Below are 25,727 nucleotides of genomic sequence, written 5' to 3'. Positions count from 1 at the left end.
AATTCTCTGTGATTTAGTCTTGGAAGGTTTTGTGTTTCTAGGAACCTGTCCATTTCCTCCTGGGTCTCCAGGTTTTGCTGTGCTCTTGTTCATGGCACACTCATAGTTCTTTCTGTAGAACAGGCACTAATGTCGCCACTGTCTTTGGTAATTCGAGTCGTCTATCTTTAAAAGTTGCTTAATTTCCATAATTTTGTGAGTGTTCAGTTTTCCTTCTGTTACTGACTTATACATCATCCCACTGTTGTCAGAGAAGATACTTCATACGACATCTGTCTTTTGAAACCTGTTGAGACTTAACTACAGGTTAACATATGTTCTCTCCTGAGAAGTGTGCCGTGTGGGCTTGAGAAGGATGTGTTGTTGCTGTGGTTCGGTGGAGCACTCCGTGTGCGTCTGTTAGAGCTAGTTGGTCTTACGTGAAGTCCTCTGTGTCCCTACCTGTCTGCTGCCAGCTTGTGCTGTTCATTACTGTAAGCAGAGGGCAGGCACGCCTTGGAGATACTGCCGGCTGAGCTCCAGACGGCAGCGTAAAGAGTGTAGCACAGCGCGTCTCGGCACTTCTGCCTTCTTGTGCGCGTGAAGGTCACGCCTACAGTGTGGTGTAGTTTGTTAGTGTGCAGTGGTGTTATGTCTCTCTGCTGGGAAGGTCCCCTGGAGAAGGGAATGGGAGTTAACCCACTCCACTGTTCTTGCCTGGAGAATTCCATGGACAGAGGAGCCTGGCGGGCTGTAGTCCATGGGGTCACAAAGAGCCGGACCTGGCAGAGTGACTAACACTTCCACTACAGTTTCATGTATCTTCACAGACCTTAATTTTAAAAGTGTATTGCCAAAATATTCTAACCATTATCTGAGCTTTCAGTGAGTAATAATCCTTTTGTAATAGTAATATCAAAGATCACAGATCACTATAACAAATATTATAGTAATTAAAAAGTTTGGAATATTGTGATAATTACCAAAATGTTACTGGATTAAAAAGTAAGCTAGTGCTTTTGGAAAAATGACCCTGGTAGACTTGCTCAGCTTAGAGTTGCCCTAACCCCTCAGTTTGTAAGACGTGCAGTATCTGCAGAGCCCTGTGAGGCACAGCGCAGGGACAGGAGCGTGCCAGTGCTGGAGCCTCCCCGTAACTGCGGAGCACTCTGCTCCTCCCTGCAGGCCCGTTAGCCTCTGCTCCACGCGTTGCAATGGTCTGTCGCTGGGTGTGTGCGTGTGTACAGCTGTGGCGTTTCCTGCTCTGCGGGTGCCTAGCAGTGTGCGTGGCCCTCTTTTGGTTCTTTGGCCTTTCTAACCACGGTCTGTTTTGCCTGATCTCAGTACAGCCACCTCTGCTTCCTCTTGGTGGTTTACTGTTTGCACAGAATACCTTTTTCCATCTTTTCACTTTCAGCCTATGTCTTTGGATCTCAAACTAGGCTCTTGTGGACAATATACGGTTTCTGTCCGTTATCGAGCTCATCTTGAAGAGATCTCTAGTCTTTCCCATTTGGTTGTTTTCCTCTTTCTCTTTGCATTGATCGCTGAGGAAGGCTTTCTTATCTCTTCTTGCTGTTCTTTGGAACTCTGCATTCAGGTGCTTATATCTTTCCTTTTCTCCTTTGCTTTTTGCCTCTCTTCTTTTCACAGCTATTTGTAAGGCCTCCTCAGACAGCCATTTTGCTTTTTTGCTTTTCTTTTCCATGGGGATGGTCTTGTCTCCTGTACAATGTCACAAACCTCCCTCCATAGTTCATCAGGCACTCTGTCTATCGGATCTAGTCCCTTAAATCTATTTCTCACTTCCACTGTAGAATCATAAGGGATTTGATTTATACCTGAATGGTCTAGTGGTTTTCCCTCCTTTCTTCAATTTGAGTCTGAATTTGGCAATAAGGAGTTCATGATCTGAGCCACTGTCAGCTCCTGGTCTTGTTTTTGCTGACTGTACAGAGCTTCTCCATCTTTGGCTGCAAAAAATATAATCAGTCTGATTTCAGTGCTGACCATCTGGTGATGTCCATGTGTAGAGTCTTCTCTAGTGTTGTTCGAAGAGGGTGTTTACTATGACCAGTGTGTTCTCTTGGCAAAAGTCTATTAGTCTTTGCCCTGCTTCATTCCGTATTCCAAGGCCAAGTTTGCCTGGTACTCCAGGTGTTTCTTGACTTCCTGCTTTTGCATTCCAGTCCCCTATAATGAAAAGGACATCTTCTGGGGGTGTTCATTCCAAAAGGTCTTGTAGGTTTTCATAGAACCATTCAACTTTTTAGCTTCTTCAGCATTACTGGTTGGGGCATAGGCTTGGATTACCGTGATATTGAATGGTTTGCCTTGGAAACGAACAGAGATCATTCTGTCATTTTTGAGATTGCATCCAAGTACTGCATATTGGACTCTTTTGTTGACCATGATGGCTACTCCATTTCTTCTAAGGGATTCCTGCCCACAGTAGTAGAATAATGGTCATCTGAGTTAAATTCACCCATTCCAGCCCATTTTAGTTCACTGATTCCTAGAATGTCAACATTCACTCTTGCCATCTCCTATTTGACCACTTCCAATTTGCCTTGGTTCATGGACCTGACATTCCAGGTTCCTATGCAGTATTGCTCTTTACAGCATTGAAACTGGACGTGGAACAACAGACTGGCTCCAGACAGGAAAAGGAGGAGCGCGTCAGGGCTGTATATTGTCGCCCTGCTTATTTAACTTACATGCAGAGTCCATCATGAGAAACGCTGGGCTGGAAGAAGCACAGGCTGAAATCAAGATTCTTGGGAGAAATATCAATCACCTCAGAGATGCAGATGACACCACCCTTATGGCAGAAAGTGAAGAGGAGCTAAAAAGCCTCGTGATGAAAGTGAAAGAGGAGAGTGAAAAAGTTGGCCTAAAGCTCAACATTCAGAAAACGAAGATCATGGCATCTGGTCCCATCACTTCATGGGAAATAGATGGAGAAACAGCGGAAACAGTATCAGATGTTATGTTTTTGGGCTCCAAAATCACTGCAGATGGTGACTGCAGCCATGAAATTAAAAGACGCTTACTCCTTGGAAGGAAAGTTATGACCAACCTAGATAATATATTCAAAAGCAGAGACATTCCTTTGCCGACTAAGGTCCGGCTAGTCAAGGCTTTGGTTTTTCCAGTGGTCATGTATGGATGTGAGAGTTGGGACTGTGAAGAAAGCTGAGCGCCAAAGAATTGATGCTTTTGAACTGTGGTGTTGGAGAAGACTCTTGAGAGTCCCTTGGACTGCAAGGAGAATCCAACCAGTCCATCCTAAAGGAGATCAGTCCTGGATGTTCATTGGAAGGACTGATGCTGAAGCTGAAACTCCAGTACTTTGGCCACCTCATGCGAAGAGTTGACTCATTGGAAAAGACCCTGAAGCTGGGAGGGATTGGGGGCAGGAGAAGGGGATGACCGAGGATGAGATGGCTGGATGGCATCACCAACTCGATGCACATGAGTTTGGGTGAACTCCGAGAGTTGGTGATGGACAGGGAGGCCTGGCGTGCTGCAATTCACGACTCTTTGGGGTCGCAAAGAGTCGGACCCGACTGAGCAACTGAAGTGAACTGAACTGAGACAACATTAGTTGGATCGCATGTTCTTATCCATTCTGCCCCTCTCTGTCTTTGATGGGCGAGTCTGGTCTGTTAACGTTTGCAGTGGTTGCTGATGGCGAGGGGCTTCTGTTGTGCTGCTTGTTTGCTGTGTGCCTTATAGCTTCTGTGTCCCTGGTCTCTGGCACCAGTGTCCTTTTTTGTGTTTAGTTGGTTTCTTTGTGTAGTAAAATGTTTAAATTTCTTTCTCATTTCAGTTTGTTTCTATTCTATAGCTGTTTTCTTAGTTGTTAACCATGGGGGTTACACTTAACGTCCCAAAGTTACACCACTGTAACTTGAGTTTTATAGAGGTTTAACTTCAGCAGCAGACAGACTGCTACGTCACAGCACTGGCCCCATTCCTGTTGGTTGTTGGTGTCACAAAACTATGTGCCTGGAAACATAAACTAGTATTTCTTTTCAAAGCATTAGTCTCTTAAAGTATAAAGAAAACAAGATTTCAAATTACAGGTCAAAGCTACAGTAATACCAGCTTAAACTAATAACTGTTCTTTTTTCTTTAAATGTATTGGTCTCTTAAACTATATAGAAAACAAAAAGCTATTGCTGCAATAATACTGGCTTTATAATTGGCCGTTTATTTACTTTTACTGAGCTCTTTTATTTCTCCGCATGGCTTTGAGGTAGTATCTAGTGTCCTTTTATTTTACCTTGCAGGACTCTCTTGAACACTTCCTGCAATGCAGGCCTAGTAGTCCCAGATTTCCCAGCTTTTCTTTATCTGAGAATATCCTAATTTCTCCGTCACTTCTGAAGGGGAGTTTTGCCAGATACCATACTCTTTTCTCTTTTTTTTATCTAAATAAGACATGTAATGTATTTTTTAAATTGATTTATTAATTTATTGTTGTGTTGGTTTCTGCCATCCATCTACAGCAATCAGCCATAGGTTCAGTTCCCCAACCAGGGATTGAACCCATGTCCCCTGCAGTGGAAATATAAAATCTTAACCACTGCACTGGCCCTTTAATGTCCTAATCTTTAATGTCTGGCTCCCAAGGGAAAAAGCAAAACAGAAGATGGGGTTGAAAAGGGCACCAGCCTTTTAAGTCCCCTGGAAGTCACTTCAGTTGAAGGGAGTAGAGCTTGCAACAATCAGGTCAGTTCAGTCGCTCCGTCGTGTCCGACCCTCTGTGACCCCGTGGACCGCAGCACGCCAGGCCCCCCTGCCCATCACCAGCTCCCGGAGTCCACCCAAACCCATGTCCATTGAGTCAGTGATGCCATCCAGCCATCTCATCCTCTGTCATCCCCTTCTCCTCCTGCCCTCAATCTTTCCCAGCATCAGGGTCTTTTCCAATGAGTCAGCTCTTCACATCAGTGGCCAAAGTATTGGAGTTTCAGCTTCAGCATCAGTCCTTCCAATGAAGACCCAGGACTGATCTCCTTTAGAATGGACTGGTTGGATCTCCTTGCAGTCCAAGGGACTTTCAAGAGTCTTCTCCAACACCACAGTTCAAATGCATCAATTCTCCAGCGCTCAGCCTTCTTCACAGTCCAACTCTCACATCCATACATGACCACAGGAAAAACCATAGCCTTGACTAGACGGACCTTTGTTGGCAAAGTAATGTCTCTGCTTTTCAATATGATGTCTAGGTTGGTCATAACTTTTCTTCCAAGGAGTAAGCACCTTATTTCATAGCTGCAGTCACCATCTGCAGTGACACTGTTTCTACTATTTCCCTATTTCCCATGAAGTGATGGGACCAGATGCCATGATCTTCGTTTTCTGAATGTTGAGCTTTAGGCCAGCTTTTTCACTCTCCTCTTTCACTTTGATCAAGAAGCTCTTTAGTTCCTCTTCACTTTCTGCCATAAGTGTGGTGTCGTCTGCATATCTGAGGTTATTGATATCTCTCCCGGCAATCTTGATTCCAGCTTGTGCCTCTTCCAGCCCAGCGTTTCTCATGATGTACTCTGCATATAAGTTAAATAAGCAGGGCGACAATATACAGCCCTGACGTACTCCTTTTCCTATTTGGAACCAGTCTGCTTGCAACAGTAGGGGAGGTGAAATATCTGTCAGTGTCTGCCTGCCTCTTTATTTGCACGGTGGTCAGAAGCAGCAAACAGAGCTCCGATCTTTGAAAGACCCAAGGTTCTTCGTGCCGCCCCCGCTGCCTCCTCGACACAAGGCGCGTGTAAACTGCTCCAGGAACATGCGCGAGCTGCCCTGCAGGTGGCTAGGAGTGAGAAACAGATAGCTGCCACCGTGCTGAGGACTGAAATGGACCAAAATCATCCACAGTTTATGTTGCAAGTTTTCCTCTGGAAGTTGTAAGGCTTTGGCAGACCCCAGAGTTCCAAGAGTTCCGTGTTGCACAGATTCTGCCAGGTAATTGTCGTCTAGGTGACGAGACAATTCTGGTGTTTTAAATCTGCTGTTCTACACACACACATGTACAATTTTTTTAAAAGGAATTTATTTTTTAGAGCAATTTTGGTTCACAACAGAATTGAAAGGAATGTGCAGAGATTTCCCGTGTACCTCCTGCTCCCACACATGCGTGGCCTCGCCTGTTACCTGTACCACTCGCCAGAATGACTTGTTAGCAGGCATAAACCTACGCTGACACACCGTGGTCAGCCCAGTGCATAGTTTGCCTGGGTCACTCTCGGTGCGCCTTCTTTGGGTATGCGTTTGGACGAATGTATAGTGACTGAAATCCATGATCGCAGTGTTGCGCAGCGTGTTCTCACTGCCCTAGAAGTCCTCCGTGCTCCCTGCTCATCCCTCCCTACCCCAGTCGCTGATAGCCACTGTCGCGTCTACTGTCTGCTTGGTTTTGCCTTTTCCAGAATATGGTAAATTGTAACCATACAGAATGTAGACTTTGTAGATTGCCTTCTTTCGCTTAGTAACATACATTTAAGTTTCTTTTATGTCTTTTCATGGCTTGATGGATCATTTCTTTTTCGTGTAGAATAATACCACATGGTGTGGATATACCAGTCCATTCGCCCACTGCAGGACTTCTTGGTTGCTTCCAAGGGTTAGCAGTTACAGCCAGAACAGCTGCTCTAAACACGCACGGGCAGGTTTTCATGTGGACGTGGGTGTTCAGCTCGTTTGGGGTCACTAAGGGATGCTCGGTCACGTGGTGAGCGCGTGTCTAGCTTTGGGAGAGGCCGCCAAACTGCCTTCCACAGCGGCTGTGCTGTGTTGCGTTCCCACCAGCAGCGGAAGCTGCTGAGGCTCCACGTCCTCACTAACCTCGCTCCTCTCGGCCTGGCTCATAGCTGTGTTGTGATCTCTCACCGTCGTCTCATTTTGCGTTTCCCTGATGACACAGGGTATGGGTCCTTTCCTCACATGCTTAGTAGCCGTTTGTGTGTGTTTGGGGTCAGGTGTCTATTGAGGTCTTTAGCCTATTTGTTTTAAAAAGTGTTGCTTATTTTCTGTTTAGTTTTAAGAGTTCTTTGTGTATTTTTGGGAACAGCACCTTAAAATCAAACGGCTGTGTTGCAGATGTTTTTCCAGGCTGTGGCTTTCCACCTGATTCTCTTGACTCTGCCTTTTGTAGGGCAGAGGCTTGTCCAGCTTATCGGTTATTCCTTTCATGGATCATTTCTTCGATATTTTATCCTAAAAAGGCATCACCACACGCAAGGCCATCGAAGTCTCCTCCCGTGTGAACCCCTAGGGGTTTCCTAGTTTTGCGTTTCACCCTTCGGCCCTCCAAGGTATACTCTCCCTCTTGCCTGTCTGCTCCTGCCTCAGCCCCTACAAGGCGGGGTGCAGCTGCTCCGTCTCTGCCTCAGCGCTCCATACGTTTCTTCCTTTAACCAGTTCCATCATCTGTCTGCTGTAGACCCTCTTCTTAGAGCAATAGAGGTAGGGAATCAAGGAAATACAAACCAAGAAGTAATACTCTGATTCAGGCCTAGTGTAGCTGCTGCTTGGGGTCATCTTCCTGTTAACATTTGTAGCGTCTGATTGAAATGACAAAAATTCAGGCTTACTAATTGAGATTCTTCTGTAATGATAGTGTAAACTATAAGCACACCAGTACAACCAGCTCAGAAATGTTAAGCAAGTCTCTTTAAGAGGTCTTCACATGTGAATTTCAAATCTTCTGGACTCCAAGGCAAGCTTAGACCCTCTCTGAAGAAGCTGCCAAGTGAAGCATGTCTGGTTAATTTCACAGTCACTTGCAGGGCTATAAGTTTGGCGGTCACTGTCTGGGGGGTGTTTGCATCGCTTCACTCCGTTCAATCTCTAGGTCTCTCTCCCTTTTTCACCTTTTACACACACAGCTCTCTACACCAGAATTCCCCACAAAGAGACAAACTACAGAGCTGGCAAAGAGGGCTTATATTTGCTATACCAGTTACTGCTGTCCGAAAAGGACCTGAAGGAAGCATCCGTCTCCTCTGCAATGGGAGATGCCTTGGATGGGACCTTGGCTTTTCTAGACATCCTCAAGTTTTGGAGATTTTTTTGATGTGCTGTTCCTGTGAAACCACTTTCCCTACCCCTCTCTTCTTTTTAATAGCTTGAGACAGCAGCCACAAGGGTCCCCGCTGCCATCCCTGCGCCGTGGCTGAAGGAGCACGTGTGTTTTCTTTTGAAGCTTATGCTGCAGCAGTGTGGCACCCAGTATGAGCTGGGGAGGCTTTTACAGCTGTTTGTTGGAATAGAGCATCTCTTCTCTGATGGTAAGACAGTCCTTACATCTAAGTTGCTGCTAGGGAGTTAGCATACTTAATCTTGAACATAGTTTAGGAGAGCATTCAGGAAATTAAAACGCATGTGACCTGAAAGATTCCAGGCCAGAACGCGGTGTGAGGAAGAGGTGGCAGGAGACCTCAACCAAGGGCGAAGCGTTTCAAGCAGCGCAGCAGGGTGGAGCGCACCCAGCGCGGCCATCCGCCGATGCTGAGCAAGCAGCCGGCGCTCCCCTGGCTGACGCCGGCTCTCCCCTGTCACTGCTGCTCTTTCTCTGACAAGTGACCTTAACGTGTCACCGTTTCTCAAGGTCACAAACTTGTTTCAGGAATGCCTAATTCATTTTGAAGGTTTCAAGAGACAAATTGTGCTGATTTTTTGCAGATTCCTCTAGACACTGGCAGTCTCTAAGCTTATTGCTGATTGGATGAAACTAGTATTCCCTTATTTTCTTTTCTACTTTTTGAGAATTTCAAGTTTTTGTTGAGTGATAATGTTACTCTTTTACGCTAGATTCTAGTATTTTTCACTCCCAGGGTTATGTTATCACATTTAAACGCACAGATGTTCAACTGGAAGCTCACATTTGCACAGAGCAGTGCTAGAACACCTGGGCTTCATGCCAGTCTTATAGGCTGTGCAGGCTTGAAGGAAAGAGGGGGTGTTTCCAACATGTATTATACAGGAGCTGCTTGTCAATTACTGTGTAGACCAAACCGTAGATCCTTTTAGTATATTGTCATCGGTGTACAGTAACTAAGTTTTTCAGAAATGAATTTCCTGTTTGCTTGCCAAAGTACCATATCTTAAAAGATTACAAAGATTGTCTATGTTGTTAACCATTACCATAATGACTTATTCACTGAATTACATTGTTTTTGTATAATATTTTTATGTGTATACCATGTGTGTGCTTAGAGGAGAGAAACATGTTTTTTTTTGACTTACATTATACGTTGTGCCAGCATAGAAAGCCAGCACACCGGTACTGGGGGTTATTACACAAGGTGTCTCTGTCCCTGGAATTAGCTGCCTCCCAGCGCAGCCCGGCCGGTGGCAGGGGAGCAGGCCCTGTGCAGTGGTTTGCGTGCCCCTCCTTTATCACAGGGCAGACAGGGGCTCTGTGTTACTCTGTCTGAGAGTAGGCACAGACCAAACCACGTAACTGATTGGCAGAGAATTCCTAGGGTTATTCAGGACAAGAATTTCTAGGGCAGATAAATACCGCATCATCTCACTTACATGTGGGATCTAAAGAGTGAATGGACAAGCAGAGCGGGACAGAAGCAGACGCACAGGCACCGGGGGCAACGAGGCGGTTGCCGGAGGGAGGAGGGTGAGGGGCAGGCAGAGTAAGAAGAGGGTCGAGAGGCACACACCCAGCTGCAAAGGAAATGAGCCACAGGAGGCCCTGGACAGCCTCGGGAATGCGGTCAGTAAACGCGTGAAAACTGTGTGTGGTGGCAGACAGTTACTGGGTGCATTGTGGTAATTGTTCTGTAATGTTGAGAAATGTCAGGGGCTTCCCTGGTGAGTCACTGGTAAAGAATCCGCCTGCCAGTGCAGGAGACATGGGTTCGATCCCTGGTCCCGGAAGGTCCCACGTGCTGCAGAGCAGCTAAGCCCTTGCGCCACGACTGCTGAGCCTGTGCTCCAGAGCCCGTGTGCCACAGCTTCTGAAGCCCGCACACCCCAAAGCATCTGCTCGTGTAAGAGAGAAGCCACCTCGGGAAGCCTGCGCCCCGCAACCAAGAGAAGGCCCTGCTTGCCACAACTAGAGAAGAGCCCACGTGGCCGCAGAGACACGGCACAGCCAGAGATAACTAAGCAGAAGAATGTAAACAATCAAGGTTAAAAAATGCCGAACCACTGTGTCGTACACTGAAACTGATGTAATATTGCACGGCCGTTATCGCTGGATTAATATTTCCTGGGGCCATCAGGGAGTGCTCAGCTGGGTCTCCTTGGGCTGTGTTAGACAGACGTCCGGGAGAGCACGCGGGGCTCCGTTCCAGATGCCAGGGAACCACGTCAGAGTTCTGGCTGCTGTTTAGCTGCCCTGCAGGTTATGCACGTTGATCCACATGATGCTTGGCGTAAATGAATGAGAACTTCAGGTAGAAAAGTTTGGAAAAAGATGGAACTGACCTGAAAGGCCAGAGCTTCCCAAAGCTGCTGCATGGGAGGCCAGCAGCTTCCGCCTGGTGTGTAAAGCCAGATTTATAGATGGGGCCCATGTGCTAATCTCTAACAGTGCCTGCTATATAGGAGCTGCCTTGGGCTTCCTCTGCCAGCCAAGCAGAGTAGAGAAATAGGTGTTGTTTTCCCTTTAAGCACATTATTAGGTTAAATATACACATTCTTCCCTCATATTTAGTTGCTCTTGAAATGGCCGTATCAGTATTTTGCTTCTGTTTTTTAATGTTTCATTTCGTTTTAATGCTTAACTCTGCTTCTGTTCGGCACAGGCCCAGATGTGAAGAAGCTGTGTGTCCTCAGTCAGATTCTGAAGGATACACCCATAGCCATTAACCGTGCACTCATTACCAGCTACAGCCTTGAGAGTTTCCAGCGTGAATGTAGGTCAGTTTTGGAAAAACTGGAGACAGACGGACACTTTGCTTTGGCCAGGAGGGTAGCAGAACTAGCTGGGCTGCCTGTGGACGACTTGGTGATTGAAGAGGTATCATAGGTCTTTAAGTTAATTAAAAACTGAGCTTTTTGAACCAGCATTATTTGGAGAATTCATTGAGATATGTGACTTATCAGAGATGATACTTTTTCACTTTTGACACACAGATTACTTTCAGAAATGGATGAGCCTGCAATGCCCATTTTTGAGGAATATTTGCTTTAATATAAAGTTAGCTTACAGGACATGCTTCAACTATATTGAATAGAATTAAATATAGCGTGGCTTCCTCTTGAACTTCATTCAATTAGATAAATTTAGAATTGTTTTTCATATTTTACCTTTACAGATAAAACTTCCAGGATCCTCTGTAGCCAAGTCCCATGTTCTCTAGTTTGATGTGGATTCTTACAAGTAGGGAGCAGTAACATCTGTGACACTTCTCTATCTAGGAAAAGCTAAGACTCGCTTTGCTCAATTTCACAGATGACACAGGAAGTGCAGACCTTGAAGCGCATTGACCAGTGGTCCCTGAAACAAGCGCGAATTGACTTCTGGAAAAAGTGTCATGAGAATTTTAAGAAAAATTCCATTTCCAGCAGAGCAGCAGCTTCTTTTTTCTCAGCCCAGGCCCTGTGGGCAGGTGAGTGCCCCGCTGCAGGGGGCCCCAGCAGCGCCGAGGAGCGCCACCTGCTGCTCACGCTGGCGGGGCACTGGCTCGCCCGGGAGGACCCAGTGCCTCTGGAGGACCTGGAGGGCCTGGAGAAGCAGATCTGGCTCTGCCGTGTCGCCCAGCACACCCTCCAGGAGGAAGGAGGGCCCAGGGCGCCTCAGCAGGCCTCAGCTGGAGGTGACCTTTCCTTTGATGGCTTAGCCAGTGAGTTTTCGTTCTCTAACTTGGCTGTTCTGAACACATCAAAATACTTAGAACTCACTGGCCTTCCATCCAGAGACATTTGCGACAGTGAACTGAACTGGAAGGAGCAGGCGTCCCTAAACTGTTTGATCGGGCGCCTGCTGGATGACGGCTGTGTGCACGAAGCAAGCCGAGCGTGCCGGTATTTCCGTTTCTATCACCAAGACGTTGCCTTGGTGCTGCACTGCAGGGCGCTCGCTTCAGGGGAGGCTAGTGAGGATGACCTGCACCCGGAGATCCTCGCGCTCTTGGGGAATGCTGAGCTTCCTGAGGAAGAAGAGGGAGCTGGCGTCCCCCTAAGGAAAGCCCAGAGCAGTAAGTGAAGGCCCTGCTGCCACCTCCCGCGAGGCACTCTCTCCAGGTAGAAAGAGACTTGACGCACCAGTTACACTAAGTTAAGGGTGATCCGTAAACTAGATCGTTAACTACCCAGTGAGGCAGAAACACCTGTATTTTTAACTAGCTGTGTAGCAAGATTAGAGGGAATCTGTCTGACTTACAGTTAATTCACTGGAATTTACTCTGTGTAAATAATCATGTTTCCAGTTGTACATGATCACATTTAGAATTATGGTTGCTTTTTTACATTAAGCTTAAATTCTGTGATCTTGCTAAACTCACTTACCCTAAGAGTTTTCTTGTAGATTCCCTGGGATTTTCTATGAAGATAGTCATATCTGCAAGTAGAGGTGGTTCTGTTTCCTTCTTTCCAGTCTCTTTCCCTCATTAATTATTCTTCATTTATTGTACTGACAACAGCTTCCATCCTTGCCTTGTTACTGGTCTTAGGGAGGAGGCATTTGGCCTTCATCATTAAGTATTAGGTTAGGATTTTTTAAGATACCTCTGTCATGTTGAGGAAGTTCTATTCCTAATTTGCTGATAGTTTTTATCATGAATCATTGTTGAATTTTGTCCCTTTTTTCTTCATCCATTGATAAGATTGTGTTTTCCTCTTCTCTAGACTAGTAGTACAGCGCGCGTGTGTGTGATAAGTCGCTTGAGTCGTATCCGACTCTTTGCAACCCTAGGGACTACAGCTCACCAAGCTCCTCTGTCCGTGGGGATTCTTCAGGCAAGAATACTGGAGTGAGTTGCCATGTCCTCCTCCAGGGGATCTTCCTGACCCAGGGACTGAAACCTTGTCTCACACCTCCTACATTGGCAGGCAGACTCTTTATCACTGGCACCACCTGGGAAGCCCTGGTAATGCAGTAGATTACGTTAATTGATTTTTTAAAATACTGAACCAGCTTTCTGTATTCCTAGGAAAAACCTCGCTTGGTTATAGTACATCATTCTTTTTGATATACTGCTGGAATCAACTTACCTTGTTGAGAACATTCGCATTTTTGTGCATGAAGAACACGGATCTGCACTCTTATACTCTGGTTTTTCTATCAGAGTAATGCCAGTTTCATGAGTTGGAAAGTTTCCCTCCTCTTGGGTTTTCTGGAAAATTTTGTATGGAATTGGTGTTATTTCTTCTTCAAATGTTCAATAGAATTTAGCAGTAAAACCATCTAAACCTGGAGATTTTTGTTTTGGAAGATTTTAAACTGTAATTTATTTCATAGTTATGTGACTAATCAGGTTTTTTTTTTTTTTTTTTAATCTTGGGTGGGTTTTGGTAGTTTGTGTGTTTTGAGGAAACCTTTTCTTGCCTTTGGGTTATTTTAACAGTTTTTAGTCTTCCATTTTAATTTGGGATTTTGACTATATAGCTTTGCATCTTTTTTTTTTTAATTGGTTGCTTTAAGGGTTCCGTTAAACACATGTAACTTTTCACAGTCTACTTAAAATCATGTTTTCTCACCTCAACTGAAGGTTAGAAACCTTGTGGGTCACGTCCCTTCTCTCCCTTTATGTCCAAGTTGCCTCATTATGTAACTCCTACATACATTGAAAATTTCATCAAACAGTGCTAAATTTTTTGTTTTCAACTGAAAAATATATTTTAACAAACTTAAGAGTTTATTATCAGTATATTTACTCAGATATTTAGTCTTTTTTTTTTTCCTTCTTCTTAATTTTTTGGCCATACTGCATGGCATATGGGAGCTTAGTTTCCTGACCAGGGATTGAACTCGTGCCCTTCTGCATTGGAAGTGCAGAGCCTTAACTGCTGGGCTGCCAGGGAGGTTCCGATACTGTTTCTGTTGCTCCTCCTCCATTTCTGATGCTCTGAGCTCCCTTCCCGTCCCTTTCTCCATCTGTGTGAAGGGCTCCGTGGTGACTCCTTAGCGTCATCTGTTAGAAGCAGATATTTACAGTTCTTGATGCTCTCCCTTCATTTCTGATGCTCTGAGCTTCCTTCCGTCCCTTTCTCCATCTGTGATTGTTAGAAGCAGAGTGCTTCGGTTCTCACTTCCTCAGTGTGTTGTTCGTCTGGGAATGTCTCTCTTACTCCTTCCATTCCTGAAGGCTCATTTTTTGCTGGGTATAGAACGTTGATTCTTTTCTTTCCACACTTAAAAATGTTCCGCCGCTTGCTTCTTGACCCGCATGGTATTTGATGAAAAATGTGCAGTCTTTTGAGTTGTTGTTCCCCTGTAGATACATTTTTCTCTTGTTGCTCTCAAGATTTTTTTTTTTTTTCTGTCTTTTCAGCAGTTTGATTTTTGGCCAGGGGGTGGTGTGGGTTATGCTGTTTGAACTTCTTAAGCATGCAGGTTTATCAACTTTAGGTAGTTTTCAGACATCGTGGTTTTGTGTTTTGTTTTTTTTTTTTTTTTAATTTTTTTCAGCACCGTACTCACACTGCTCTCCTCCTAGGACTCCAGTGCCATGAGCCTTAGAATGTTATTGTCTCAAGTCCCTGAGGCTTTGGTCAGCTTTTTCAATTTTTCTTTCTCTATTCGTCTGTCTTCATTTTCACTGACTCTGGAATTTCTATTCTGTTAGCTTTTATTTCTGTGATTTTTAAATTTCAGTTCTAAAATTTCCTTTTTATTCCTTATACCTTTTATTTCTTTGCTAAGACTGTTTTTCTGTTTAAGTGGTGAGCATTCGTAACTGCCTGTTGGAACATTTGTAGTAGCGGTTTTAAAGTCTTTCGGTAATTTCAACAGTCACGTCATTTTAGTGCTGAGTTTCAGCATTTCTTTTCTTGCGTGAGTTGAGCTTGTCCTGTATCTTTGTATGCTGAATAATTTTGCGTTGTATCTTGGACATTTTGAGTGGTATGTTATGAGATGTTGGATCTTGTTTAAATCCTGTGAAGGATGTTAATAGATTTAGAGCAGCCAGTTGACCTGGCTGCGTTCAGACTACGAGTGCCCGCCACTTTGTGTGGGCTGTGGTTCCGACAGCCATTCTCCGTTTCTTTGTGCTGCCGTGCAGACCATCCTGTGTGTGCCATCCTGCGCCCAGTCTGCAGCCTGAGTAGCGATCTGTCTGTTGACTCACTCCTCTGAGTCTTCGACTGTTGGTCAAGACCAGATCCATAATGCAGAGCCCAGGAATGGATGAGCCCTAATGTTTATGAACAGCTTTATTGTGTTGCTTTCCTAAATCCCTCTCCCGGGCACTTTCTGGTTGCCTGAGGCTTCCCATTTCAGTCTTCCGGCCAAAGCTGGAGCTGCCAGTTGCCCCGTTCTATCAGACGCTTTCCGGATGGAGTGCGTCTTGGGCCAGCCAACGGGATGATGCAGAAGAGAGCAGGGATTCGCTCTGCCTGCTCAGGACCGGAGCACCTCTGTTCTGAAAAGAAGGTCCCTCTCTGAATTTTGGCTCTTGCCAGCTGTCGCTGCAGCCTGCCCACCACAGCTAAGGGGTTGCTTAAGAGCAGAGACGAGAGATAATGGGCGCTCCTGGGGGTTCCCGTTCCACTCCGTGAGCCTGTTCTCGAGGACGCCTCCTGAACTGCTCCTTTTCTCTGTGAGCTACAGGGATGGGTTCTGGGTTTCAGGCAGCACTGCATTCAGTCTGGAGGTTACTAGCAGGGAGACAGTGGAAGTACAGGTTATCTACAACCCACCTGCTCCTGTTTACTTTCCAGAGTCTTCATAGAGGGCTCCGTGCCCTGGATCTAGGCTTTATGTGGAGTTCAGTGGGAGAGGCCTAGAAATGGAAACCCTGATGAAGGGTTTTAAGCAGAGGAATAACATGGTCTGAGTTGCTTTTTATTTTTTTGTGTTTAAAGTATTTTTTAAATAGTATCTTAAATACAAAAGGATTATATTCTTAATGTAACAAATCACACAATACAGAAGTGTGTAAAGTAGAAAAGTAAAAGTTATCCGCCCGTTCAGCACCACCCCCACCGACTTCCCCAGGATAACCTCTTGTGCTTGCGCGGCGCCCGTCGTCCTCTGTGTGTGGGCTTGCACGCGCGCGTGCACACGCGTGCTGTCAGTGCAGAGAGACGAGCCTCGTTCTTCTAGTGGCTGCAGAGTACTGTACGATGATTCACTGATACACACTTAAAATTTTTCAGTTTTGTTTTTGCTATTAGGAACAGTGTCATGTAAATATCCTTTCCTATTTTTTCCCCTGACTGGAAATCCTTTATTAAATTGAATTTTTATTGTAGGCTAAGAGCTTTTTTTAAATTATTTTTATTTTAAAGAGAAACCAGGAATGGCTTTTACTTTTACTATGCCTTTAAGATACCTATCCAGCAGAGCCTTGATTTTCTTGATCTGTATTTTATAATGCAGAGGGCACCAGGTTTGCGAGGCTGAACTGGGGGAGCAGGGAGACTGGCAGCAGGGGACAGGGAGAGCCTCTTAGATGCACGGGGTGCGGGCTGGACGCCAGGCAGTGACCACAGAGATGTTCCGAGATGCAGTCAGGCAGACCTGTGATGACTTGATAGAATGGGAAACTTGAAGGGAGTGTGTGTGGGGGAGAGTCTGGCAAGCGTCTTTGATGGTCTCTAGTATGTGTGTGAGAAGGCAATGGCACCCCACTCCAATACTCTTGCCTGGAAAACCCCATGGACGGAGGAGCCTGGTGGGCTGCAGTCCATGGGGTCGCTAAGTTGGACACGACTGAGCGACTTCACTTTCACTTTTCACTCTCATGCATTGGAGAAGGAAATGGCAGCCCACTGCAGTGTTCTTGCCTGGAGAATCCCAGGGACAGGGGAGCCTGGTGGGCTGCCGCTACGGGGTCACACAGAGTCGGACACGGCTGAAGCGACTCAGCAGCAGCAGCAGCAGTATGTGTGTTAGGTGGCTTAGAGTCTATTTTAGCCTCTGAGACCTTCAGAGTATCCTGGGCTGGGATTTCCTGGAAGAGGGCAGTGACAGAAGGGTAGGTGGGGTGTGAGCCCTGTTAAAAGTGGTCCCAGACCCGAGGGAGTCCAAAGGGTGCAGTGAAGGAAGCTGTGAGCAGAGAGGCAGGGTCGTGGGGGCCAAGGAGAGGCCTTGAAAGCCCCCCCACAGACCTCTGTTTGCTTCCAGCTTCCAGTCTGGACAGTCGGTCGTTTGTGATGCTGCCCCCCGCGGACGAAGTGGTGACGAACCTGGAAATTCTGGCAAGCAGGTGCCTCCACGGGAAGCACTGCTGCCGGCAGGTCCTCTGTCTCTACGAGCTCGCCAAGGTGCGCGCCGCGGGGCCTCCACGGGGGGCTGCCTCGGGGGGCTGGGGGGCAGTGGGGACGTTGCCCGGTCAGCTCGTCAGTGATGACCCCGACCTGGAGGGAGCGCTCTTGTCGGTGTGGTGGCCCCTGTAAATCCACCCCCTGAACCATAGAGGGGAGCTCGCCGTGTGGGACAGGGCCCTAAACTTCAAGTTTTTAAAATGAGCTTGAGTGTAAAGACAGGAGCCAGAGCAGCCAGCAGCTGTGTCGGCTTTGTGCTGATTGAGGGAGAAAAAGATTCTGCCCTAAATGCAGTGGAAGAGCGCGAGAGAAAGCTAGCCGAGGGTGAAGCCCTGCCTTGGACAGAGCGCAGAGGTGGCTTTGGAAATTAAGATTTCCTGCTGCCATGGGAACAGTAAAGAAGGGCTCCGCCTTTTATGTAGGTTTCATGACATTTGAAAAGCTCAGTGTTCAGTGAGAGAGGGTAAGTCACCTGATGATTTCTGAAGACAAACCTCTTGCTTGGATTCAGCTCATTGGCAAAGTGATAGAAGGGACTCGAAAAACAGGTTTCCTTCTTGTAAGCTTCCTGCTCAGGGTAAGGGATCTTGAAGCTCAGAAAACCACGGCCTCTGTCCATGTCAGATTCCGGGAAGGGTGGTGGTCTGCTGGCTTCCGCTGGCCCCTCATGATGGCCTGGGTTGCCTCCCTCTCAGGAGCTGGGCTGTTCCTACGCAGACGTCGCTGCCCAGGATGGTGAGGCCGTGCTCCGGGCCATCTTGGCCTCTCAGCAGCCTAATCGATGCAAGCGAGCTCAAGCCTTCATCAGCACCCAGGGCCTCAGGCCAGACACAGTGGCTGCACTTGTGGCTGAAGAGGTGACCCGGGAGCTGCTGACACCGTCGGAGGGAACAGGTACCCTGCTCCCAGGCCCCCCGGCCTTTCAGACCACTCTCCAGCTGCCCACAGCAAGGATTTGACTTATGTTCGTGTACTTCCTGTGTGCTGTCCTGGCAAGGTGCCAGGTTGCACTTGAAACAGAACACACTGCATTTATTTCCTCCTTTAAAAATATTTATTTACTTGTTTATCTTTGGCCGTGTTGGGTCTGCATTGCTGCATGCGGGCTGCTCATAGCTGCAGAGCGCGGGCTGCTCTAGTTGAGGAGCGCAGGCCTCTCTTCGTGGTGGCTTTTCTCCTGTTGCAGAGCTTGGGCTTTGGTACCGCTGCACGTGGGCTCCATAGTTGGAGGTCGTGACTCGGCAGCCGTGGCGCGTACACAGGCTTAGCTGCCCCGTGGCGTGTGGGGTCTCCCAGGACCAGGGCTCAGACTGGTGTCTGCTGCCGTGTGAGGTGGCTTCTTAACCACTGGACACCAGGGGCCCCCTGCATTACTTTCCCCACTGTTGCTTCTTGTTCACCGCTTTAGGGTCGTATCTAGAGTGACGGTGCTTTTCTCTCAGCTGATGAGCCCCTGCTGTCCTGTGCGAGGCCATCTCGCCTGCAGTGCCGGAGGACAGCCGTCCAGGCAGCTCCCTCGGCGTGGCCCCCTGGGCCCAGGCCTGCGCAGTGGCCTCCTGCCCTGGGGCTCCTGTCTTCCTTTGATCTCTCTCACGGTAAAACTAGCGCCTCTCTCCACGTCTTTCTATACAGGACACAGGCAGGTGTTTAGCCCAGCAGAGGAAAGCCAGATATTTCTTCAGCTGACCGCTTTGTGTCAAGACCCCACCTTGGTGGGCATGAAGTTGTTGGAGAAGATTTCCTCTGTTCCCCACGGGGAGCTGTCTTGCAGTAAGTTGTTGGCCATCTTCTTACATGTTTTGGGCCCGAGCAGGTCGCTGAGAAGCCTTCTGTTGGACACTTGTTCCCTGTCTGGATCCCTCCTCCTCCACGATTGTTTATGAGTTCTCAGTAGAGAGCCATGAGTCCACTGAAGAAAAGCTAGAAAATGTGTGTGGAAACGCAGCCCAGAATTGAAAATCACACCAAAAAGTAACCTTTCCCATTTTGTATATTCAGCTTATTTCATTCTTACATTACCCTGCAAAATGGCTACTGTTGTCCCCATTTTAGAAGAAGGAAACTAGAACTTCAGAGCAGTTGATTAATTTATAACTTATTATGTGACACAGCTGGCATCTGAACGCTGTGGTTTCAAAGCCCATTTCCGTGCTGTTGGGCTCCTTCAGTAGTGTGTGCCCCTCTCATCTTTTTCCGTGCAAGCCCATAGATGCTCATTTTTTAAAATGGCATTATACTGTGGCTACTACTTATAATTATGAATATGCTATCATTAATATCTTTCCATGACACTGACTATTCTACATAATTTTTTTACAGTTACACAGTATTTCTCTTACATGTAATTTTAAAAGGTTTACCCTGTTCCAGGACCTGCAGATTGCTTGTAGTAGCTTCTGCTGCTTTAAACACTGACAGACATGCTCACAGGCAGTCTGTGTGCACATCCATGATTACTTCTATAAGAAAAATTCCTGATTCAGGAGTATGCCCGTTTTTAAAGCTTTCAGTTCAGTCACTCAGTCATGTCCAGCTCTTTGCGACCCCATGGACTGCAGCTCGCCAGGCCTCCCTGTCCGTCACCAACTCCCGGAGTTTACTGAAACTCATGTCCATCAAGTCAGTGATGCCATCCAACCATCTCATCCTCTGTCGTCCCCTTCTCCTCCTGCCCCCAATCCCTCCCAGCATCTGGGTCTTTTCCAGTGAGTCAACTCTTCGCATGAGGTGGCCAAAGTATTGGAGTTTCAGCTTCAGCATCAGTCCTTCCAGTGAACACCCAGGACTGATCTCCTTTAGGATGGACTGGTTGGATCTCCTTACAGTCCAAGGGACTCTCAAGAGTCTTCTCCAACAACACAGTTCAGAAGCATCAATTCTTCAAATAGCAGCCCACTCCAGTACTCTTGCCTGAAGAATCCCACGGACGGAGGAGCCTGGTGGGCTGCAGTCCATGGGGTCGCTAAGAGTCGGGCACGACTGAGTGACTTCACTTTCACTTTTCACTTTCCTGCACTGGAGAAGGAAATGGCAGCCCACTCCAGTGTTCTTGCCTGGAGAATCCCAGGGACAGAGGAGCCTGGTGGGCTGCCGTCTCTGGGGTTGCACAGAGTCGGACACGACTGACGCGACCTAGCAGCAGCAGCTTTCTTTACAATCCAACTCTCACACCCATGCACAACTACTGGGAAAACCATCGCTTTGACTAGACAGACCTTTGTTGGCAAAGTAATGTCTATACATAAAATATAAAATATATATATTGCCAAATTTACTTCAGAGAAGAAAAATTCACTTCGCCCTCTTAAGCAGTGTGTGAGAGTCTCATTTCCTGGGATGCATTGAAAGGGAAAGTGTTAGTCACTCAGTCATGTTCGACAGTTGACCAGCACGTGGACTGTAGCCCTCCGGGCTCCTCTGTCCACAGGATTCTCCAGGCAAGAACACTGGAGTGGGTTGCCACTCCTCCTCCAGGGGATCTTCCCAACCCAAGGATGGAACCTGGGTCTCCTGTATCTTAGGCAGATTCTTTATGTTTGAGCCACCAGGGAACATTATACTCTGCAAATCTGATAGATGCAAAAAAAAGGCATCTTACTGATGTTTAGTGAACAAGTGAGATTTTAAGAGGTTGAACAGTTTTATTTTTAAAATAACCTTCTGGGAATTCCCTGGCGGACCAGTGAATTTGCTTTCACTGCCGTAGGCCCAGGTTCAGTCAGGGAACTAAGATCCTGCCAGCCGTACGGACAGCCAGAAGACAGGCACAGACTGCAGCTCCTGTCAGTCCAGTTCAGGAATACCTGCCGAGCACTGACTGTGTGCCATTGACTCTAGAAGCCAGGACTGTGGTGGACAAGTCAAACAGCAGCCCTGGAGCTCACAGACGAGGGGTGTCTCACACAGTAAGAGGCCCAGTGGCGTCAGGAAGGGTTTGGAGAGGAAATGTGCAAACCAGGGCCTGAGCGACTCGGAGTGGGTGGGTCTGGGGAGGGCCCCGTGCACACTCAGCACAGTGTGGGTCAAGGCTGGGGACCCCCTTCCGGCTTCCAGCACCACGGATAACTTTTCTCTTTCCCTTTTAATTGTGTCCATAGTGATTGTGTGTAGTAGTTTTAAATTTGTGTCATCAAATCTTAATCGGACAAGTCCATGGAAGGACCAAGCAGCAGATAGCACCTGATTAGGCCCTGACGCCCCACTGAGCTGCAGAGAATGACCTCGGACTCGGGGTGTCTGCGTGCAGGGAGTCTCTCCATCTGTGGAAAGCTAGGCGCCTCTGCTCTCACTGTTGCAGCCTTTCAGAAGTGCTGTCACTATATGTGGACTGTCTGAGGAGAGTTACCCCTGTGCTATCACTGAGAGAAAACTGACTCCGTCAGGGGGCTGTCCCAGAGCTAGAGCTGGTGCGGCCAGGGATCTCAGGGCCTGGTGAGCGCCTTCTCCAGAAGGCCCCGGCACCCTCCGGCCAGACGCAGAGCGAGACAGCGGGCAGCCGGAGTGGACAGTCCTGTCTGAACGCGTGCCCCCCCCACCCCACCCAGCCACAGAGCTGCTGATTCTGGCTCATCAGTGCTTCACGCTGACCTGCCACATGGAGGGCATCACGCGCGTCCTGCAGGCCGCCCGGCTGCTCACTGACAACCACTTGGCCCCCAGTGAGGAGTACGGGCTGGTGGTAAGTCACCCCTGACCTTTGCGCCCATCCTGAGATCACCTTTGACAGACAGGTGGGCTGGAGGCCGTCTCAGAGCTGATGTCTCTTAGGGAATCTGCCCGTCTCGGTACCGCTACCTACTTGGTAGCTGGCTGGGCAGCTCAACCTTCTGCTCCAGACTTCTGTCAGAATCCAAGCGAGCGCCAAAGGAACAGAAATCAGAGAGGATCCCTGCCGTGCTCCAGCTGTCGCAGCCATTCACCCCACTCTTCCAGAGGGCTAAGGCAGCGGTCGCTTTCCCCGCAAAACAGGGCTCAGACCTGCCTCTTACATGTGAATTGAAAGGAGCTGACAACTCAAGCTTCCCGCACTTCGCAAATTCTGTAGGCTTGAAGTGGACCCGAGTAGCTGAGCAGGCAGTTGGGTGCTGTAATTAGGAGTGTGGGGGCAGAAGGGTGCCTGCCCAGGAGGATGACCCTTCAGCACGCGATGGTCATGTTTAGACAGCAGAGGAGGGGACAGCCAGCGGCTAGCATGTATGAATTCTCCAGAGAAGGCCCCTGTTGGGTACGTGGGGCCGGGACGAGGGGAGGCAGGCGGGAGGAAAGGAGGGGAGCCTGGCCATTAACCCTGCTCCCTGCTGGAGCCGGGTATGTGAACGCGCCTAGCCGAGCTGTAGAGGAGGGGAGTCTGGCTCAGAGAACGCCAGGCGGTGCTGACGCAGGCTGCCTTCTCTCCCTCCAGGTGCGCCTCCTCACTGGCATCGGCAGGTACAGCGAGATGACGTACGCGCTCGACCTGCTGCACGAGAGGCACTGCTTTGAGATGCTCATGAGGAAGAAGCTGGACCCTGTAGGTGCACAGTTTCGGAGCTGCTGATCTCCTGACCCTGGGGAGGCTCAGGCTTTCTCAGGAGTAATCCCACCCAGGGTGGACTTCGGGATATGGAAGATGAGAACCAAGGACCTCCCTCAGACATACTCCGAAACCAGTAGCTTGAGGTTCCAGAGCTCCAGCCAGGTCACAGATGTGCTGATAGACGCCGAGTGATGAAGAGCAAGTCTCCTCACTCACTGTCCCAAGGCCTGCTTTGGCAGGGGCAAAACCCCTCCCTGGATTGACCTGCCTGGGCCCTTAGAGTGGAGCGTTTTCACGGGACCATGAAAAAGTGTTCCTAAGAGCTGTTCAGACGTGGGTGCCAAGCTCTGGGCCTAGAAAGCTGTGGGGCTGCTTACAGTGGCCAGGAAGGAGGCTGGGAAGCAAAGGCCTGACTCACCAGGCCTTGGGCCTCTGCTGCTTGTCTGTCCTTAGACAAGCTGTGTCTGACACCAGGCTGCATCTGAGAGTCTGTTCCCAAGTCTTTCATGGGCTGAGTATTGTTTCCACCCATTTCACCTCCCTGTGGGCCTGCCCGGGGAGTGCAGTGGCTTAGGAAACTGCTTCCGATACAGGGGGCGCAGGTGTGATCCCTGGTTAGGGAACGAAGATCCCACATGCTGTGTAGCAGGGCCACAGAAATTAATTAAAACCTAGGTGCACTTTGTTATCTGAGAACTTGGGCCAGCCAAGCAGGATTAAGAGACATATTTTTCTATATGTTGTGCGGGTAGGAAGTAGCCTGCTTTTCTGAGTTAACAAGCAGCATTCAGAGAGGCAGAAAAAGTCTCCTCAGTGGCGTCAGGACAAACTAGTCCAGTTACAAGGAAAGGAGCAAGAGATGCCTTTCAGGGCTCTTAAAATTGTTTTGGAGGCATTTTTGTTTCTGCATTGAAGCATTCTTTTAATAACTTTGTTTCCAATTATGAAAGTAATGCATTTTAAGACATTTGCTTACTTCAGCACATACACTAAGAACTAGAATCGTACAGAGAGTAGCATGACCCCTGCACAAGGGTGACACAGAAATTTGTGAGCATTCCGTATTAAAACCACCACTTGGGAAACAGAACACGGAAAAGGCCTTGTGTGTCTAGCTGCTGTAGTCACTGCTAACACTGGTACCGGCCCTTGGTTTCCACGTGCACCTGCAAGCATGAACACGTGCATGTTTACGTGTGTGTACATGTTTACACTTTTTACTAAACTTGTGTCATGCTGAGCAGATAGGGAATAGCCTGCGTTTCTCAGTGTTCAAGTCAACATTGGTTCTAATGGCTACATTAGCCTTTTGTTGGCCATCTGGATTATTTCTAATTGTTTGCTATCAAATATCCTTGTTATATCCATCTTAGCACTTTCCTCTGCTTGCTTCTTGAGGGACAGAATTTAGAGTGGAGTTGTGAAGGCTCATGCACGTATACACGTTGTGAAGGCTTTTCCTCCGACAGGTCAGCAGGGAGGATGTGCCGTTCGCCTGTATTCAGGGTAGCAGAAACACGCCTTCATTTGTGCCTCTTTTCCTTTTCCGTGGGAGTTTTTGAGGAACTCGCGCAAGCGAAGGACTAGGTCAGCCCTGCCTGCTCTGCAGTGCCTGGTTGAGGCCTTGGTAACCCTGCTTTTCTGGGCAGAGTGGCACCCTGAAGACGGCCCTGCTGGACTACATCAAGCGCCGCCGCCCCGGGGACAGCGAGAAGCACAACATGATCGCGCTGTGCTTCAGCATGTGCCGGGAGATCGGCGAGAACCACGAGGCAGCTGCCTGCGTCCAGCTGAGACTGATCGAGTCTCAGCCCTGGGGTAAGCAGAGGTCACAGCGGCACCCCCAGGGGCAGTGCTGCTGGCCAGGGCAGGGTCTCAGGGCTAAGAACGGCAAGAAACCAGGAGACTGATACCCACCTCAGCTCCTTGACATTCATCCAGTGGGTCCCAGCGGGGCAGAAAGGAGGCGGAAGGGGGGTCGGAAGGCATTTACCCCTCTTGTAGCCCGTGCGTCCAGAGGTGTCATCTGTCAGGAACCGTTGCATGCGGAGGCTGTGGGCGCCTGCCGGGACGCTTGAGAGGAGCGAACCAGGCAGGGCAGTGACTCCCACTCTGGCGCGTGTAGAGGGAGGGAGTGCGCGAGCCTCACTTCCCGAGTGAGACACGGCTGCCTCCCTGGGGGCGCGAGCTGGGCTGAGGCTCTGGCCCACGCTGCTGCTCTGTGGGGAGAGAGTAGCCCGCTCTGGGGGCCAGACACAGGCACGTCCGCGCCACTCCCTGCAGAGGACCACGTCAAGGATGGGCGGCGACTGAAGCAGCTGCTGCTGAAGGCCCTGACTCTGATGCTGGACGCGGCCGAGAGTTACGCCAAGGTAACCGGGAGCCTTAGTCAGACTGGCCTTGGGGCTTGGTTTTGCGGGAGGAGTGATTTTGTTCCGCGGCTGGAGGGGTCATAGGGGAGACGTCACAAAGTCCGTCCGTGCCGACCTCCGCCCTTGCCCCTCAGGACTCCTGCGTGCGCCAGGCCCTGCGCTGCCAGCGGCTCACCAGGTTGCTGACGCTGCAGATTCACTTTCTGAACTGCGGCCAGGACACAAAGCTCATCAACCTGAGCCGCCACAGGCTGACGGACTGCATCACGGCCCTGCCTCGGTTCTACCAGGTGAGCACGAAGGCCCAGCAGTACCGCCGGCCTCGTCTCTCCTGGCGTCCCTGTCACAGGGCCCAGAGGCTGTGCGGCTTCCCTGGGGGTCTCAGGTCGACCAGCCCTGCCTTTGCAGCCTGACCCCACAGCTGCCTCTGCACAGTGGTGCTTCTGGCCAGCATG

General features: G+C 48.7%; 1 protein-coding gene across 4 annotated transcripts in view; it reads left to right on the top strand.

The window, feature by feature from the left end:
* SPG11 (SPG11 vesicle trafficking associated, spatacsin) overlaps positions 1–25,727 on the top strand; it is a 79,789-nt gene that overhangs the window by 47,404 nt on the left and 6,658 nt on the right. For all 4 annotated transcript variants that reach the window (XM_069597329.1, XM_069597331.1, XM_069597332.1 and 1 more), the window contains 11 exons: positions 8,117–8,279; positions 10,758–10,972; positions 11,408–12,152; positions 17,246–17,385; positions 18,081–18,279; positions 19,018–19,155; positions 21,930–22,063; positions 22,787–22,894; positions 24,550–24,718; positions 25,184–25,272; positions 25,407–25,562. In XM_069597329.1, coding sequence (XP_069453430.1) covers positions 8,117–8,279; positions 10,758–10,972; positions 11,408–12,152; positions 17,246–17,385; positions 18,081–18,279; positions 19,018–19,155; positions 21,930–22,063; positions 22,787–22,894; positions 24,550–24,718; positions 25,184–25,272; positions 25,407–25,562 — 2,256 coding nt within the window. The remainder of the gene's footprint in view (positions 1–8,116; positions 8,280–10,757; positions 10,973–11,407; positions 12,153–17,245; positions 17,386–18,080; positions 18,280–19,017; positions 19,156–21,929; positions 22,064–22,786; positions 22,895–24,549; positions 24,719–25,183; positions 25,273–25,406; positions 25,563–25,727) is intronic.

This window comes from Ovis canadensis, chromosome 7, assembly GCF_042477335.2.
Source record: "Ovis canadensis isolate MfBH-ARS-UI-01 breed Bighorn chromosome 7, ARS-UI_OviCan_v2, whole genome shotgun sequence".
In the NCBI taxonomy this organism is placed as follows: Eukaryota; Metazoa; Chordata; class Mammalia; order Artiodactyla; family Bovidae; genus Ovis; species Ovis canadensis.
Note: the sequence above shows the minus strand (reverse complement) of the source record. Positions and strands in the feature narration are given on the sequence as shown.